This window comes from Centruroides sculpturatus, unplaced genomic scaffold (assembly GCF_000671375.1).
Source record: "Centruroides sculpturatus isolate CEXI.00-Female unplaced genomic scaffold, Cexi_2.0 scaffold48, whole genome shotgun sequence".
Lineage (NCBI taxonomy): Eukaryota > Metazoa > Arthropoda > Arachnida > Scorpiones > Buthidae > Centruroides > Centruroides sculpturatus.
Window position 1 is genome coordinate 1,323,894 of NW_019384294.1, and position 19,755 is coordinate 1,343,648.

The 19,755-nt window shown below is 26.9% G+C and overlaps 1 protein-coding gene across 1 annotated transcript in view; it reads left to right on the plus strand.

Annotated features, from left to right (window-relative positions):
• The window catches only part of LOC111619293 (protein polybromo-1-like), a 169,674-nt gene extending 151,765 nt beyond the window's left edge, over positions 1–17,909 (plus strand). The window contains exons 33-42 of the mRNA XM_023361020.1: positions 5,058–5,180; positions 5,454–5,573; positions 7,057–7,339; positions 7,428–7,482; positions 7,582–7,674; positions 13,445–13,497; positions 13,733–13,855; positions 14,032–14,175; positions 14,306–14,396; positions 17,397–17,909. Of these exons, the coding sequence (XP_023216788.1) occupies positions 5,058–5,180; positions 5,454–5,573; positions 7,057–7,339; positions 7,428–7,482; positions 7,582–7,674; positions 13,445–13,497; positions 13,733–13,855; positions 14,032–14,175; positions 14,306–14,396; positions 17,397–17,613 (1,302 nt within the window). The 3' untranslated portion in view covers positions 17,614–17,909. The remainder of the gene's footprint in view (positions 1–5,057; positions 5,181–5,453; positions 5,574–7,056; positions 7,340–7,427; positions 7,483–7,581; positions 7,675–13,444; positions 13,498–13,732; positions 13,856–14,031; positions 14,176–14,305; positions 14,397–17,396) is intronic.
• Positions 17,910–19,755: the final 1,846 nt, after the last annotated feature.

Consider the following 19,755-nt stretch of genomic DNA (forward strand, 5'->3'; position numbering starts at 1 on the left):
TCATTAATGCTTCATAATTCTTCCAGTTCTCTTTCTTTATTTCATAATATTTCCAGTTTTTTCACTCACATCACTTTTAGAAAATATTGTTTATAATTTATTTATTCCAGTAGAACCCCAATTTATCCAAGGTAATGTGGACTAATGCTACCTTAGATAACTGAAAATTCATATAAAATGGACACCCATGGTTATTTTCTATTAAAAATTATGAATACAAAAGATTTATATAGTAACACTTTTACGCCTGTTTTTTATACCTCAGTGAACAGTTTTTAAGAATAATTCTTGTAGTTATATTTTAATATTAATATGAATGATTTATCTCACATTGAAGTTATATAAACTTTACAAAGACTTTTCTCTTCATGTCAACAAAACAAAACAGGATCAAGGTCTATCTAACAGCCCTATATTTGTCATATTAAAATAGATTTTTCCTGTTTTCATACTATGCTGCATGGACTTTCATTGTTTTTAACCTTTCACTGAAATTTTAAATTCACTTAATAATTGGACCATTCTAGGTTCCACCCACCACTCATATTATGAATATTAAGTTCATATAAAATGTTGTATCTTAATATTTTAAGAAAATGTGACATTCTTTGTTTTTCCTTCATCCTTGAAATACACATACTGTATGTCAAACAACATAGCAAGATATCAATATTTACTGCAAATTTATTTGAACATTTCATAAATCAAAAGAATTTTTATTAAATTATCATATATTTTTATCATTTTAATCTTTAATCTTTCTAGTTTTATTTCAACAGCATGAATAATCCTCACCAAAAATAAATTACAGTATGTAATTTATTTTAATAGAAAGGTATGAGTAAATTTTACTTTAAATTATGAAATGATATTTTTATGAGAATTTGAGAAAAAATTGCATAGTTTATGCTATGCAAAGGAAATTTCATTTATGATTTTTATCATTATTATGAAATGAAAATAACTCTCAAGTTTCATAGAACATATAGAATGTTTCAACAATATTTGAAGAATGTTGCTTTGATCATAAAATGTTACATTTTGTTAATATGTCATTTCAAAAAATTTTATACGTTAATGGATTTTGAGTAACTATTGTGAAATAAACATTCATGTAATTTAGAGAATTTCATTGTAAATCATCAACTTTTCTATCATTTTTATTTGCATACATCTAGAAGAGGATATAACTATTGAAATTTTATTTCATTATATTTGAATATCTTTTATCTAAAGTCTCTTTGGATAAAGCTTATTAAAAGAGGTTTTAGATGAAGGGAAAAAAAACATTCAATTAGTATTTATTGAAATTGCCATTTTTTTCAAAAGTAATTAAAATAATAAATTTTCCCGATATTTTCAGGAGAAACATATTTTGACCAGTCATAATTTAATTCATGTTAGAATAATTTTAATTATTTCAGTATGAAGTAAGAATTGTGATCATTATAAGATATACTTTTTGAAGAGAAATAAATAAATTTGTAAATTAGAAAGCTGTCTGTTATCTTTAATTAATTCATAGAAACATTATGGGTTGTTATTTTTCAGAAATACATAGAATCTTTACCTATGTATAATGTGTGTAAAACATTTTACATTAATAATCAGATGATACCACTGGATTTTTATATAGGGTATAATATGGCTAATTAATTATAAAGATATTAAATAATTTAGACTAAAGGTAGGTGTGTAAGCTGTCATTTGTATTAAATTTAATAATTAGAAGTAAAGTTAAAATATTCTGGAAGAAAAGATCATTCCAGAGTGGGACTCAAACCTGTAACTTCTGTTTACTGTGTATAGGCATTGCCAGACACTCTCCATCTTTAGTCCTTGGGCTTTAACTGTAGCGTATTATATACCATTCAGGGTAAAACTTACGTTGGTTGAATGCTACAGAGCATAGGCACATAGTGCTCCACAGTCAGTGTGATGAATTACTTGTATGATTATACTGTACTGTACCTTACAAATTGATTGATCTTAAGGCAAAGATTGGATGAGGTTCAAATATCATAATTGGCGATGCATTTGCACAGTAAACAAAAGTTGAGAGCTTGAATTCTACTCCAGATTTCTTTTTCAACAACATTCTAAATTAATTAACTTCTAATTATCAAATTGAATACAAGATGGTGTCTTAACTGCCTATTTTTAGTCCAAATTATGTCATATATTTGTAATTAATTAGCCATATTATAACTCAAAAATCCAGCATTATCATTTGATTATTACATGATGGGGTTGGCTTTATACATAATTATATTTTACATTTTCTCAAATGGATAATTAGATTACAATATATTACAATATTCTAATAAATGATTAGTCATTTGAGAAAAACACTAACATTTTCAAACTACATTACACAAAAGTGAATATATGATATTAAAATCCCCGAGGATAAAAATGTTGATTATTTGCTGTATCGTCTATTTGAAACCATCAAGAAAAAAACAGAAGTTTATAGCAGTCATAAAATTTCTAATGCAGGTAAAAAATCTTGAAGCCTTAAATATTTAACATATCATTTTATAATAAACATTTTTTTATTTATACCAAAAACTTTAAAACTTGGAATGATAGTATCATTATTAAAATATATTATTTAAAAATTTTTTTTAGAATTAAAGATGAATCTCCTGAGATTTTGAAACCATTACTTGCATTAAAATTTTTCATAATTTTTTTCTTCTTTGGAATTCAATTTTTAACATATTTTTTTCTGTAACCTATGTTATTTTATAGTAAATTTTAAATTACTGTTATATCTAATCCTAAAAGTACATTAGTTATTATTTTATTTTATTGTTCACATAAAATTCAAATAATTTTTTTTTATCAACAGGATTTAAATATTCATAAAAATAACTTCCATTATAAAAATTATATAATTTTATTGTGTTGCTTTTAATTTTTAAGTAACTATATTTTTAATTTAGCTGATTTATGAATATAGATTTTCTTTTATGTATTATTATTTAGCAAAATAAACTTGCATGAAGTTAATAAATATAAAAATAATAATAGAATTTGCCTTAAAAGTAAATGAAGTTTAATATCCAGGGTATCCTGCTTAAAGTATTTTAAGACTTGAATTAGAAAAAAGTATTTAATTTAAATGTTATGGTTTCTAAAGTCTTTTAAATTGGCAATGATGATTTAAAATATTTTTTTAAATGATAAAGAACTAAAAAATAATTTTTATAATATAAAATTTAATAAAGTTTCATAAATATAATTATATATTAATATAATTGCCAACAAAATACATTTATATCATATTATTAATGCATATAATGGTTGGTTTGTTTACTATAAAATGTTGTTTTCATATTTTCTTGTCAAGTTACGTCATGTATTATATTAAATTTTTTTGGATGATTGAGTACAGAATATAGATATTTTTCAATTAGAATACTTAGTAGAAAATTCAGTTTGAATCTAAATTGTTTTCATATCCATAATTTTTAATCTGTTGCTATTTCTAGCTGTTGCTGTGTTACCATAACTAGGTAACTAGGTTTCTAATAGCTTAAATTATCCATGTCGTGTTACAATAAATTGTATATATATGGACTAAAGTACTTAAAATACTTTTAAAATTTTTCATTAGAAAATTAATTTTAACAAATAATCTATCTATACATAAAACTTTCAAAATATTTTATTGCATAACATCAAGTTAGTTAAATAATTTTTCCATTTGAAACAGGATTAATATAAACAGTTGTTTTCAGTTAATACATAACTTTCTTTGAGTAAGAGTAGAAATAATCAAAAGAATTTGTAGGAATAATGAAACAAGTGATAAAGAATAAATATAAAGATTTAAAAATAATAATATAAATGTAATTATAAATGAAAAATAATATGCAATAGAGAAGTACTGATATTTGTATCTTGTTAAATACTACACAAAAAACTAGAATGATAAATTATTTTGATAGGAATCATCTCTGATGTATTGAATTTACAGAATACTTATTTTAATTTTTTTATTGTTATTTTTTGGAATTTTAAAAATATTTTGAATGCTGTTTATTCTTTCTGTTGTTTCTGCTCTTTTTTGGAGGCAGTTTTATATTAACTGAAATGTTGGCCTGCATTAAACTTCATTGGCTTTTAAGGCAACTTATTTTTGTATGTATTATTATTATATATTATGTTATTTTTTTATTTTATAAATTTCTAAACTATATAATAATAATAATATTTGTTGAAATATTTTTTAATTATTGATTTGTCTTTATTAAACCATCAGAAATTGATACTACCCAAAAATTCAAAATATTTTTATGATTATGAATAAAAAATAAAAGTTCATAATAGAATTTTTTTTAACATTGTTTAAAATAAGTTTATTCTTATGAATAATTTTTACTCTTTCTCTTTATTTTATGTATCTTTGTATGAAATGACTTTCATGATAATTACAATATAAATTAAAAGAAATATTCTGTTGTCTTCTATCCTAATAATTTTTATATAATATATAATTTAAATGTATTGCTTTAATTTTAAACGTATTTTACTTTAATTTCTTGAAAATATTGCAACTAAATACTGGTTTTCTTTTTTCTATAATTTTAGTTTGCTTATATTTTTCATTTTGCTTTGTAAATGCATGTGATAGTTTCATCTAAAAATTGCTTTCATGTTGTCCTGAAGTGATAGCTGGATACATCCATTTCAATTATATTATTGAAAAGATGTATATAATTTCACAGAATTTTAAGATCTATTTTTAAGATGATGATAATTTTTCTTGGATGTGAAATTATCAGTTATCCAAGATGGGCATAATCATAATGATTAAAATTATTATTTAATGCATAATTGTCAAAATTAATAGGAAATATGTATACAAATAAATGAATACACTAGAAAACCCATTCCATTAATTGTTATAATTAGAAAGCAAATTCACCAAACACATACAATACATTATTGAATTTAGGATGAAAGTAGCATCAATTTGTTGTGGCAAACAATTTAATATATTATCAAAGAGAAATGATGAAACCATCCATTAATTTCTAATCACATAGGAACTGTCACCACTAATGCCAAAGATGAACAGTGAGACTGACAATGAAGATTCTAATGATCAACCTCCTTCCTGCACCCCAAAGGATGAACAAGTTTTTGCTACTCCTTCATCCTCTAAGAAGGTATTAAATTTGTAATGACTTTATACAACAAAAACAATCAATTTGGTCCTGTAGGTAGTTAGATAGACCATTCATTAGTCAGATAAACAAAATATAGATAATGTATTCTTAAAATAGCTTGTACTAAGGTTTGTATTTCCTGCTGTGGCAATAGGAAAAAAAAAGAAAAATGTTTATGTGATTATTAGATTGAATTTTATGTTAATAAATAATATAAATTAAAGTAATTGACAACAAGAGTATTGTTATTATTATTATTTTCTTCTTTTCCAGAAAACAATGAAGAGACTAGTTACTGGTTATATTCTTTTTGCTAGTGAAGTAAGAAAATCTGTTGTTGCGGCAAATCCAGATCGTTCATTTGGAGAAATAAGCCGCATGATTGGAACCGAAGTAAGTTTTCATTATTACATTTCTAGATAATATTAAGTCAAGCATGGAATATTTTTCACATGTTAATATATATATATTAAGAAAAATTAAAAGGATAAATTATCAAAAATTATCTTTAGCAAAATTATTCTTAATAATATATATTAACTTCACAGTAAATTCATGTATATGAATTTATAAAAGATTTTAGATATTTATTCTTGTAAAGCTTTTACCAAATAGAATACAGACTTTATAAATTAATAAATATAATTTTCAATTTATAAATATTGTGCAATTATACAAATAAAATTAAAATAAACTCATGAAATAAACAAAATATCTTTTATTATGTATCCTGAATCTTAACAGCTAATTGTGAAGATAGCTTGGTTTATTAAAGTTATTTCCTCCACATAAGGGCTTAAACAGGATATATGGAATATATATGTATTATTTCAGTAGATTTTAAATTATTTTACCACAAATTATTCATATAATTGATTATGAAAATTAATTTTATAGTTTAAAAATTAATAATTTAAAAAGTAAACAATGTACCTTGAACCTGTTACCAGTGTGAGTTGCAAGAAGGCTAAAGTACATCACAAACATTTTCGAATCATTTAAAGTTCTTCAGTTGATACACAGAATATCTGATGGAACACAAAAAATGGTTCGAAAACATTTGTGATGTACTTTATCCTTCTTGCAACTCACACTGGTAACATGTTGAAGGTATGTTGTTGACTTCCCCTGGTGTTGTTTGGATGTTGATATTTAAAAAGTACATATTTTATAATTTGAAAATAAAATAAAATGTTTCAATGTTTTTAAATTTGTTTTTTTCAATTCTGTATTCTATTTTCTCAAAGTCTAAAATGCTAAAGGCTTAAATGTACTGTACATCAAATAAATTTAATTATGTTGATTATGCATTATTGAGCATGTAGATTTTTCTAATAATTTTTTAATTTTTACATTGATTTAGTATAATAGAATATTAGATTTAGTTAAATAATATTGATATTTAATTTAATTCTGTCCCAGTTTCTTTCTATATTATTTTATTATTTATACTTTATTAAGTGATCTATATACATTGCAGGCCAACTCATAAAAATTCAAGTAAATTTCGACTAAAATTAATAATATTGGAAATTTTGAGATTTTTTTTTATAACTTCTTTTGCTCCATTTATCATGTTTTAGTTAAATAAAATAGTATTATCATCTGTCAGATGATACAAATGCTCATGGTAGATCATTATATATTGATTTGTTAGTTATTGCTTACTTGATTTTTCTGTTTTTATATCATCTAGCCACTTAGAAATTTGTCTAATTTTCAATTAAACTTTTTCAGTTTACCTCAAAAATAAATCAGTAATATTATTTATTATAAGTATTTTTAATTTAATTATTTTATATTTTAAAAGATATTTATTTGAAAATTTTTTAGTGAAATTTCACCTATTTTTTACTGTTAATATTGTTTTATATAGTGGCGAAATCTTCCTGCTGCCCAAAAAGCTGAATATGAAGATAGAGCACAAAAACAGAATGAAGAAAATGCTGCCAAAGAAGGATTTGATAGTTTGCCACATTCCCCAGCTTCTGCCCATGGTGACAGTGGAAAAGGTGGAAATCCAGAAAAAGGAGAAAATATGGTGTATGAATGTCAATGGGAAGGGTGTGATTATCAATTTGAAGATCATCAAGATCTCATTGATCATCTTATCACCGAGCCAAATGGTCATGTCCATATATCATATCAAAATGCAAAAGGTATTATTATGATTACAATTACTACAATATGAATTATTAATATCTATTAAACTGTATATATTTGTATTTTTATTTCTGTTAAAACCAGAAAATGAATTCCAATGTTTATGGCAAAACTGTACCCGTATTAAAAAGAATGTTCCGTAAGTTAATTCACATCATTATATTTTTATATAAATTTAATTAAAATTTACAGAAAAAAGAATTATATTAATTTATTACCTTACTAAATGCATGTTTAGACCATTTCCTAATATGCAGAGACTAGTCAGGCATTGCAAAGAGGTTCATTTAAAAGCTGCTGCTAAATGTATTCTTCCTGATAACAGGAGCAGGTAAATTTTTGAAATTATAAGTATATGAATAAGCAAAAAATTTTCAAATAATGGCTGTTTTTTTTTTTTTTTTACTCTAGCTTTTATATTTAAAATTTTTATGAATATTTGATTGTTATTTCATTTAAAATATAATAATTTTGTAGAATATAAGATTAAAATCATTAAATAAAATCTTCAGATGCATTTAATGTAAATTTGTTGTTTTTTTTTTTATTTGACAAAAATTTGTTTGATATTAAATAAGAAAAATTTTAATGATTTTTTTTATAACTTATAAAATTTGCTAAATTACATATAATGGATATTTCATAGTATTGTAAAAATTCATAAAATTCATATATGAAAATAAACTACAAAGCAAGGAATCCAATATAAATCTGTCAAAATACATATTAGATGTAATTATAAAAGTATTTTACAAGAAAAATCAAAAATTAAATACGTATACAATATATCTATTATCTTTATGACACACAAAAATTAGATTGAAAAAATTTAAGTTTTAGTGTAAATTCTCCTTTTTTTAATTTAATTATTTTATCATTCATTTCCATTTGATGAGCTTCAGTTTCTTAAATATATTTGTAAATGGCTTCAGTATTACATTTAATTCTGAATTTTGGTCTGATAATCAAGAACATATATTATTATTTATTAAGAATGGTTTTATTCAGCATTTCCTGAGTTTTAACATCCTCTTGAATTATATATTGTGATAATATTATAGCCAAAATACTTCTTTGCCATGTAAATCTTTATCTATTAAATTTTCCTGGAAAGTTGTTTTACTTGACAAAGGTTGTTTATTATATTGGCAAATTTGAAGATATTGTTTTGTTATTTAATAGCATTTACCTTACTTTTTATCTACCTACTTTCCTTTTATGAAATTGAGTAAACAAACTAGAGTTTATTTTCATTCCTGATATTATTAAAACTATTTTAATTATAGAACTTACTTTAAATATAATTGTATTTCTCATCTCAAAATTTTTGGCAGAATCAGTATTGTGTACATATATAGCTTCTACATTCTTTTATGTTCTTATCTATTTACTATTTATTAACAATTAAAAAAGTTTATTTGTATTTGATCAATGAATAACTCAAATTTTGTTTTTAATTTAAAGTATATTCTTAAGCAAATTTAGTCAGGATTGGATTTAAGAAAGGATTGTGAAAATAACTTGGTAATAAAATTTAGTATAAATTTACTATATTAATCAGTTCAGTTATTATTTTAAATACAGGGTTCCTACGCACCTGGAAAGTCAGGGATTTTCATTATTTTTTGAAAAAGTCAGGGAAAGTCAGGGAATTTGTCAAAAATTGTCAAAAAGTCAGGGAATTTGTCGAAAATTGTCAAAAAGTCAGGGAATTTGTCTCCTTAACTGCGTTGTTGATTTGGTTTGCTGAATATAGATGACCAATCATAGCCATACGCAGGCGGCAAGAAGTAATGCTGCAATCTTTAAAACCCGAGATAACTCGGGAAAGTTCCATAGCGTTATATAAAACTCGGGCATTTGGGCCCTCCGAAAAAATTTTTGTTTTTTTTGGATGTTTTTTAAGTCTCCAAATTTTTTCAAAAATTTTTTCCCGCGCGAAAATATTTTATCGCGATTTTAATATACCTTTAATGACGCACGATTAACTCTTAATTGTTTTTTAATGGGAGTTTTTTTATCAAATTTCATTCATCGTTCTAAAGTAGTAGTGCACGGATTTTACTTCGATAAAGTTATTTAAAGCTAGTTTCTGATGTCAAAAACGACCTCCAATAGTTTTTTAATTTTTTTAAATTAATATATTTTATTATATATACGTTTAATTAAGTCGGGGGGTCGGAAATCGCAATAAAAAAACGTAATTTTTGAAAAATATTTAAAAATATACAGCCAGCTAGTATTCACTCTACTTTAAACCCTTCTCCTCCCGAGACTTCTATGAGAATGTCCCGGGAAATCCCAACACCAGCTGTTCTCCAGGTCATCCAGCTGTAAACACAATGACTCATCGGTGTCAGATTTCACAGAAAGGCGAGACAATGGAAAATAAAGTTTGAAGCTTTTTCTTCAAAATTAACGCATTTCTTTCGTTTTTTCCCCAGTTTTAAATATTTTTTATGTTTAATTACATTAATATTAAAAATTAGTGAGTAGCAAGGGAGTTAATTAATAACAGGATAAACTACTTTTATGTAATAGTGTTTAATTTTTAATTTTAGTAATTCAGCGATTATAAAAAAATGAAATTGTTTATTAGAATAAAAAATAACTAATTAAAAATTTGTTTGCAAACTTTTAAAAGTTGAAATCGTAATTTATTAGAATGTTCACTTCAAAATAGCTAAACAGATCAGTAAAAATCTGTAATTTAATCGTTTTTCAGTTTAAAACATAAAAAATTATAAATAGTTACCCGACGTTTACAGTAAAATACTGGCGCTGACTTGTTGTTGGCACAAGCTTTTTATATTTGTTGTTACGATTTTCCTTGAATGTACTGTACTGCAAGCATATTTTCCCTCTCTCTTCCGTTTTTTTCCGCAACTTCGATACATAGTTTAATAATTAGTTAACTGAAATGATATTGGGTAACAAATATCACTGATTTTGGCAAATTTAGGGCTTAAAAACTGGCAAGATTGATCATGCTTGTAATAAATATTCTGTAGTTATATTTTCGAAAATCAACAGGTAATCCGATAGTTTAACCAATGTTAACTTGCTTATAATTAAAATTTAAAAATTAAAAAGCTGTAAATTTAAAAAAAAATAATTACATTACTAAAAAATTAAAATAAATTTGATTATTTTTTGTGCGAAACAACACCAAAACAATTTTTATAGTTATGTTGCAAAAGAAAGAGATTTGTAGTTACGATTCTCTGCGCTGAACTTCTATATTTTAATAACGTATAATTGTAATTTCGTTTGTTGTTTATTTCTGTATTTATTTTATTTTATAAGTTTTAAGAATCCCAATTTTCGTAATACTATGACTTCATAGGAATACAAGTGTGAGGTTCCGGAATTGTCCGGAACTAAAATAGAAAAACGTAAAATAATTTAATTATTAGAGAAAAAAAGGAATGAACAGAAATTTTTTATAGAAACTTGAGAAATAGTCTAGACCCGTGTTTCTCAACCGCCGGTCCGCAACTCTAATCTGACCAGTCCGCGAAAACTTTAAAAATATATACTGTACCTTCCATGCGTTGTTCTCAAATAGGAAATATGTGGATTATTAATCCGTTTATTGATAGCAAACTAATAGATTGAACGACTTTGAATACGAAAAACTAATCAAATTAAGTTCAGACTTGGGATTTAAAACATTGTTTGAATCAATGCCCATAACACAGTTTTGGATTAAAGTTAAATCTGAATATCCAGTTTTACATAAAAAGGCAGTTAGGATGTTACTACCTTTTTCAACAACGTACTTATGTGAATCAATGTTTTCAGCAATGGTAATGATAAAATTGAAACAACAAAATCATTATAGTATTAGTTCTGCCTCACGCCTTGCAGTTACCGCCTTAACTCCAAGAATTGATGATCTTACTAGCAAAAAAGAAAAGCAGCGATCACATTGATTTGTATACTAATGTACTGGTAAATAAAATAACAAATATTTATTGCTCAATGTAGTTTGCAGTTCTTTTTACAACAGAGAATTTTTTTCAATTAAAAATAATATTGTCACTGGTCCACTTAAAAAAAGCAGATATTTTCCGGTCTGCGATGAGTTTTGGGTTGAGAAACACTGGTCTAGATCATCCTTTCTCAAAGTGGGTGATAACGCCCCTTTGCGGGCACTGGAGGCTTTCATGGGGGCAGTAGAAGGCTCAGTGATTAAATATGAGTTTTATTTCTTCTCATCAAAACATTCTTTGATCTCAGAAATAGGATATGGGTCACACCCTATCTATCCTATCCATATAATAATGCATGTTTAAACATTATATTTGCAATAACTGTTTTTAAGATATGCAACAGATGGTAATGTAAAAAGGTTAAAAAAAAGTTACTCTTTTTGTTGAAAGATTGATTTTAAAATTATGTGTTTCTAAGTCAAGAGTTCATTTTAAGCACAGTACAGTACTATTTGTTTATCAAAGAATAATTTTTGTTGATTTTATGTTACCTTGTATTTACTAGATTTACATACAAATAATAATGATAAATGATGATAAAATAAAAAGCTTGTGTTTTGTTTGTAAATTGCTTATTTTTTCATTACATTGAAGTTGTGGATTCTATCAAACATTTTTCTACAGGATGTATGTACTGTATTTTTTTAATGTGGCAGTCTTTGAAGCATATCAACTGTGCAAAAAGAGGGCTAAATGTACTCAATGTTAACAGTAAATGCTGTTTTATTATGTCGATATTCCACACTAAAAAATGTGAGGGTCAGGGAATTTGGACAAAGTTGGTCAGGGAAAGTCAGGGAATTCAAAACAAAAATTTGAGTAGGAACCCTGTAAATACTGAATAGGAAAGGAATGACCATGTAAAATTCAATGTATAATTAAATATACCTGGTTTTTAATCCACATTAAGCATATTGCGATAATGAACAGAAAATAACAACAAATCAAATCTATACTACTTACAATTCATAAATTGTGTTTATATAGTAAACACCATGCTAACTCAGACTAATTAGAGTGAAGGTTGTATCAGAATTAGTGGCAAGTTTTCTTTGATGGCATGGTAAATGAGAACCTGAATATACAGTAAAGTAACTTATTACAGTCAGCTGTAAACAGAACTTTTTAATGAGCTACAATTTTACTGCTGAATTTATTATTACTAAAAATAGGCTTTAAAAATTTTATAAGAGTACAGTAAACAGCAATATACAGTTTTTAGTAACTTATTGACTACAGTAATATAATGCATGGTACTAGAAATGGTAATAGAAAAGAGAATTCTTCTATTATCATTTCTGTTCTGGAATCAAAAACAAATGTTTTTGATATCCAGAATTTTTCTATTGTTAAGAATTTTAAATTACCATTTCAAAAACATTTGTCCAAGTTAGCAGAGGTTTACTGCATATGTATATATTTTATATATTGATAGTCTAGAGCAGAAAACTCAATTCACACCACATTTCCTCAAAATGTTGCAAATTTGGATTAACACCAAATTTACTACATTTTGGGGAAATGGGGAAGGAATTTTTGAGTGTGAGCAATTAAAATGACATATCAATTGTTGTTTAAAACTGTTGGTTTTGATAATAATTTATTAGTGTTAAAGCATGTATATTTCTGGATTTTAAAGGATAAGCTTGACATACAGGTCAGATATCAATGATTTTATGTCTTATATATATACAGTGGCGGCCTTAGGGGGTGGCGAGCAGGGCAATCGCCCGGGGCCTCTCTCTTGGAGAGGCCTCGTGCAACAACCAAGTAGAAAAAAGTTGATATTTAAAACTTTTTATTTTATCCTTGGCTATTAGTTATAACAATAAAATAAATTTAATTTATAGTACAGTATATATTAATATTAATAAGTGCCTACTATTTCAATTCACATACTTTGCACAAAGGACAAGGGCCTCGCAAAGATCTGCTGCCCAGGGCCTCGCAAAGATCTGCCGCCCAGAGCCTCGCAATGGATAAGGCCGCCGCTGTATATATATATATATATATATATATATGTGTGTGTGTTGTGTGTTTTTAAAATTTTATTTAAATTATTTAATAATGGAATGTAAAGATCTAATAAATTCTTTTTCATAATAGGAATTTTGTACCTTCACGTCGCTCTTCTCCTGGTACCTCAGGACCTAATTCAAGTAAGAATATAGCTAATATTCAGCATGTTTATTTAAAATAAGTTGTTCATTTTTATTTTACATTTTTAGATTGTTTTTATTATTCATTTTTTATTTCAAAAATAAATGCAAGTAAAATAATATACATACATATGTGTGCATATTATTTTTAAATTACTAACACATTTTGGCATGTGATATGCATTCTTTTCATTTACTTTTTGCATGGTTTGTTCCCTGTTGCATGTTTTTGCAGATATACCTGCTTATGCACCAGGCATGTTTCCTGGTCATCCTTCAAATTATCATCCTGGAATACCTTATAATACTCACGTTACCCAATCAAACACTGGAATGACTTTACCTTATGTATCTCAAGGTAAGATATGTACAGAAATAAACTGTATTTGATTGTGTTGAGATTTTAAGTTTTAATATTTAAAGAAAAATGATATTTTTGATGGCTTTAAATATATTAGTTGAAATTATTCTCTGTGAATATTGTGTGTTGCTTACCAAAAATATATATATTATTTTAATGCATTTTTAATATAGGCTATTGCATTTCTTCTCCAAATATTTTTCATATCCCAAATCCTGCTCCCACATTGCCTTATCCTACACTTTCCCATGTACCTTTCCTCTTTACTGTTGCATCTAATACTGCTAGAACTGCTTTTTTGTATAATAATCCTAAAGGTAGGATTATATTAAAATATAAAAAGAAATCATAATTATTTCAGTGTCATATTATGTGTGTTTTTCAAATACTGATATATAATGATCATCTCAGATTTTATTAATTTAAACTAATTTCTTGATTTTGAAGGTATTGGAACATGGCATCGAACTCCAGATCCTATATTTATTTCCAGTCCACCAAGGGCGCAAAGATTATTACATTCAACAACCTATATCAAGTAAGCTAAATTATCATTTTAATATAAAATAACATATTGTAAACATAGCTGGGAAAGGATAATTTCTTGGCCATGAAAATATATTTTGTTTTGAATTTTTGATTCAGATGAATAAAAGATTCAAAAAAATTAAGTAGGTACAGTAGAGCTCCAGAAACTCAACTCTTGATAACTGAATATTCCATAAGATTTATCCTAACATTCAAAGAAGGGGAAAAAAAAAAAAAATAATAATAATAATACATGTGATATAATTTCGATCTCTATAATATAACACTAGTATAAGGTTTCCGACAGGGTGCAAAAATGTCAAGAGGGTTGAGCAGTCATGAAGGGTTGTATGTGGGCGATCAGCACTGAGACAGACTCTATGGTTACAAGAAACCATTTATTTGACACAAAAGAAGCATACAAGATTTCCATGATCTTGGAAGTTCTACATTGGCAACAGCCTCTGGGTCTTCCTCTCTCCTTTCCAAGATAGTTCCATTTCGAAGGAGTGTCCCTGGTTTGCGAATGACCAATTCCATTGATGACTCTGGGACGATTGGTCTACTTCCGTTGATGGAAAGATGTCGATCCGAGGTCGGGAGATGAAGATGGGCACGAGACACACACACTTGGAACTTTCGGAGATCTGCCACTTGGAACTTTCGGGAGAAGAAGCCATCATGTCCTTGAATTCTCAGATTTTATCCATTTTCCTCCAATTTCACTTTCCGATTGGTCTCCTCTCGTCATCTGGTGACAATTTGAAACGTTTCGGGGGCATGGAAGAGGTCAAAATCGAAGTTCAATTTGATTCCCATTCGAAGATAGTCGATCTTCGTTTTTCCATTGTTTTATTGTTTAAAAGTTTGCATCATTTTCATTAAGAAAAACTATTTCTAACTTCTATTTTTTTTTCTAAAAGAAAAAGATAATTTTGTCCTTAAACATAAATGATTTTAACACGAATTTCAGTGAGGTTTGGACCTGTCCAGAGCCTCACACTAGGATCAAATAAGTTATTGTTATTCACTGAAGACACTTGATAATAGCTCAGTTCTTGTGCTAACAAAGAGCATAACCCTTTTTCCAAGGTGCCACTGCAAAACACCACAATGCAAATTTCACAAACTCAAAAGTAGCCATTGTATAGTCAGTATATTTTTAAAATTAAAATTTAACTACAAATAGAAATATTCATTATTGGTTAGAACATATATGAATTTGCACATGTGGTACCTTTATGTGAATTTTGCTATTTAGACTAGCATCATCATTATACAGTAAACTCATCATTTTCAGTATGTTGTCACTTCAGTCCACATTAAGTTCTACTTTACTAAGTTTTTGTTTTTTTAAACAGCAGAATTCTACAAAATTTACTTTTTACTGTGTACTGCAAATCCTTATCAATATAAATCATTTCAAATGGCTGAAATCCATTTTATAGTTTTGTATGAACTCCTATTTTCTTCAAATGAATATCGTTTACAATAAACAGAATTGCAAAAAAGCAAAATGTTAGTAGCAAGTTACCTTAAAAATGAATTTTTTTTAACTATTTTAGTAAAAATTAATATTTATTCTTTCTCAGTTAAATTATTCTTCTGGATGACAATACAATAGATTTTTAGTTTTGAAACTCCTCAACTTATATTGTGCTTTTTGTTGCCATGACAATATGAAACAAGTTAGTAGGTAAAAATCTATCTATAGAACCCATTCAACGCATTTCCGTCTGTGTAACGGTATGCCAAAAACGGGCACTAGAGGCGCCCTAGCGATGATTTTAAATTAACAATAAATTATTTTTATTTGTAATAGGAATTTATTATTTATACCACGGAATGGTATAAATAATTATTATATGCCTTGATTAACCTTGCGCTGCACATTTACAACATCCCGTGACTTTTAGTGAATGTTGTGCATTGACTCACGGGGAATTTGTTGAAAAAATGGTGGATAGATTTAAAATCGAGGTTTACCAGCGAAGGTAAATAAACAAATTAAACTATTTTAAAGTATTTATAGAATGTTTAATAGGTAGGAATCTAGATCCGTATGACGTGATTGAGACTTTAACAGAGCTATAGAGCATATTGATAGGAATAAAAAAGTGAAAGGAACCGTGCCTCATGGGAATTTGTAAAGAACGCCCACTAGGGGGCATCCTGGGCTACTAGCGTTTTTATAAATAATTTAATTTAAATTAATTTTTTTTTAAATTATTCTTTTAGAACATGTAATACTTAAAATTTAAATATTGATGTTTATTTTGAAATGTCTTTATATTACATTTAATCAGTTTAAAAAATTGAAAACGTCTAAATAAACAGAAAAAAAGAATTATTATTTTTTTATTAAAGTTATATTAATTAGTAAATGTAAAATTGGATTATCATATATTGATTAAAAGAGTTTAGAAAAAACAAATGTTGAATTTGACAGCATAGTTCCTAGTCCCATAATGATTCAAATTCACATATTCAAAATAGATCTTTGCTTGTAAGCAACAGCCAGAGTTGAAAGTTTTTATATATTCGTTCAATGATTCTCTCCTGGAACTTGTTATAGTAACTTAATAGTTACATTTTAGTAAAACATAAAAGTGGCTCATCATGTGTATTTTATGAAATAAAAACGATTTAGGCTAAATTTCTGGATCTTTACTAATTTATACTATTTTAAAATACTGTATATAAGTTAAAATATATTTATTATATGTTTTGGAACAAACTAATTCTAATAGTAATCAATTACTGATAACAATATGTGTGTTTATAATAATTCTACTGTATTTTTCATTTGCATTGAAATATCTGATAGTGCAATTAATATTAATATAATAGAAATTTAAATTTATTATCCATATCAAAGAAATTCAGTGTTAAATAATTAGATAGAAATAATAATACAAATTAAATATATTTTTTATTTTTCTAAATAAGAAAATTGAATATATTGAAAGTATTGGAATAAACGAATAAATATTTTATATTTTTTGTTTAGGTATATTGAAGGTTTACAAGCAGAAAATAAGCATATCAGTAATTGGGATGCCCAATTGAAAGCAACTAGAGAAAACACAACTCTGAGTGATGTCAGTCGTCTTCCCATTCACTGGTTAGCCAATGGAGCAGGAAATCACGGAAATGTTGTAAATGCACTGTGGGCATTAAGAGACTTTATGCTGAAAGATGCGTTAAATATTTCCAAAATTTTATAGTTGTTTAAATCATATCTGTTTATTTATATATCAAGCCATCCTTTGTGACTAATATTTCCATTTCATATTGCTCTCAATATTTGATGGAAAATCAAAAACTTTGCTCTGAAAGAAGCAAATTATTTCACTTTTTAAAAAAATCATCTGAAAAAACTCATTTCATACTTGTATTTTAATGTCAGAATCTCAGTTCCTGTTTCTATACGAAGAATAATTATAAATTGTAGCAGTTGTGTCATATTTCATTTGTTTATCTCCATTTTATATGTACAAGACAAATAAATTGTTGATTTGTATAAATGTTTCCAAAAATTTTTGTTTTATAGAGTAAAGATTTGATTATGCAAGAATAATATAAACATATTTGTTAAAGATTGTTTGAAAGTTATTTAGGGAAAAACTTTTAATTAATAAATACCAAATTCTGTTTTTTTTTATATTTTTGAATATTATAATGGATGACAGAATTACTTATACAATAAACCAAATATAATTTGATAGTCAGTTATATATCTAATATACTAGATTGTTTTTGAGCTAAAATTGAGTTAATATTAAATAATTAAAATTAAAGACTGGCCTAAATATATTACAGGAAATCCTCATTAATTCGAACTTGGATAGTTCAAAATTCTATTAGTTCATAACTGTACTTTTGTCCTATCCAAGAATATAGAGATTTATATGTAAAGGAATTTGATTAGTTTGAAATATGGCTACTTTGTAATTCAAAGTGAAAATTCTGTCAAAACTGTGATACAGATACGTGAGATTGGGGTTGGTAGAACTTTGCCCACTGTCCATGATGGCTATATTTGTACTATTAAAGGGGAGACTAGTAGATTATAAAATCTTTGTCTCCAGTCAGGTCCTGACACCAGCTAGGGTAATCAAAATTTCACACCCTAAACTCACGATTTCTTTAATCTAAATAGATCTGAGTGGCTGATCTAATTCTTTGTTTGTTTGAGGCTAGTTTGGGTAGCAAAGGGGTTGTGTTGCTTTGCTTGATGGAAGCTCGGACAAATCCCTTTTATAACTAAACTATTTATTTAATTTCAAGCATAGAAGCTATATACACAGTGGATATACATTTTAAATGGGTATTTGAAACTAAGATATAACTTGATTATATCAAGGGGAACAATGGGCTAACACTTTGCCCTATCACTAGAGAGTTTACAAAGAGTTCATATTACCTGAAGCTTTGTGACAGATGACTTCTAATGTCGAGACCTTTATGTCTTGGGTGGCAGGAACAATTATGGCATGGCTGTCTAAAAGCAGCCTTGATGTAAGGATACTGTCCCCTTATATAGAAAATATACCAGCCAATTGGGTTTGTTCCTGATGCGATCCTATTTGGACCAGCTGTCAATTTAGCAGGAACTTCAACATCCGTTGAATCAAAGGAAATGTAAAAGATGTCAAAGTTGATGAAATTTTGTCTTTCCTGCTTTCTCACAGTGTAACAAGATAAATTAACATTTCTATTAAATTTTGTAATTCTTTTAACATTAATTTTTGTATTAAATGTTATATTTATATTATTCCTGATACCCCAGGTTCTGACATTGACTTGTTCATTTAGAATGAAGTACCTCCACACTGTAAGAGAACAATAGACCAAAAACAATCTGGTCAATGTGGCTTTGCTTTTACAGTAACACATTTTCAGGTGTTACCTTACCCATGGACTACCTTTTTTTTCTCTTATCTCATAAAATATGGCTGGTTTTTGGGATTGCAAGATTGGGCTATGAGTAGCAGATAGAGATATTTGTAGGGCTCTAGGCTACTATCAATACATTTGAGTAACTTACTACAGGGTGTCCCACTCAGGAGTACAACTTTAAAAATGCAAATTACTCGTGAATGCGTGCATGTATCATCATGCAACAAGGTTCAAAATATTCCTTATTTAATGAAGATCAAAGTGTGGTGTGTGATTTCTTGTTCTCAGATCATTGGTCCAATTTTCTTTGATGAGAGTGTGAACACCGACCATTACTTGTCCATATTTGACAAATTTGTGAAACAACTGGACAACTACAAACTTCAAGAAGGTTACTTCCAACAGGATGGGGTAATGTGCCATACTTCTCATGCCAGTATGGAAGAGATCTTTTTTTGGAGACAGGA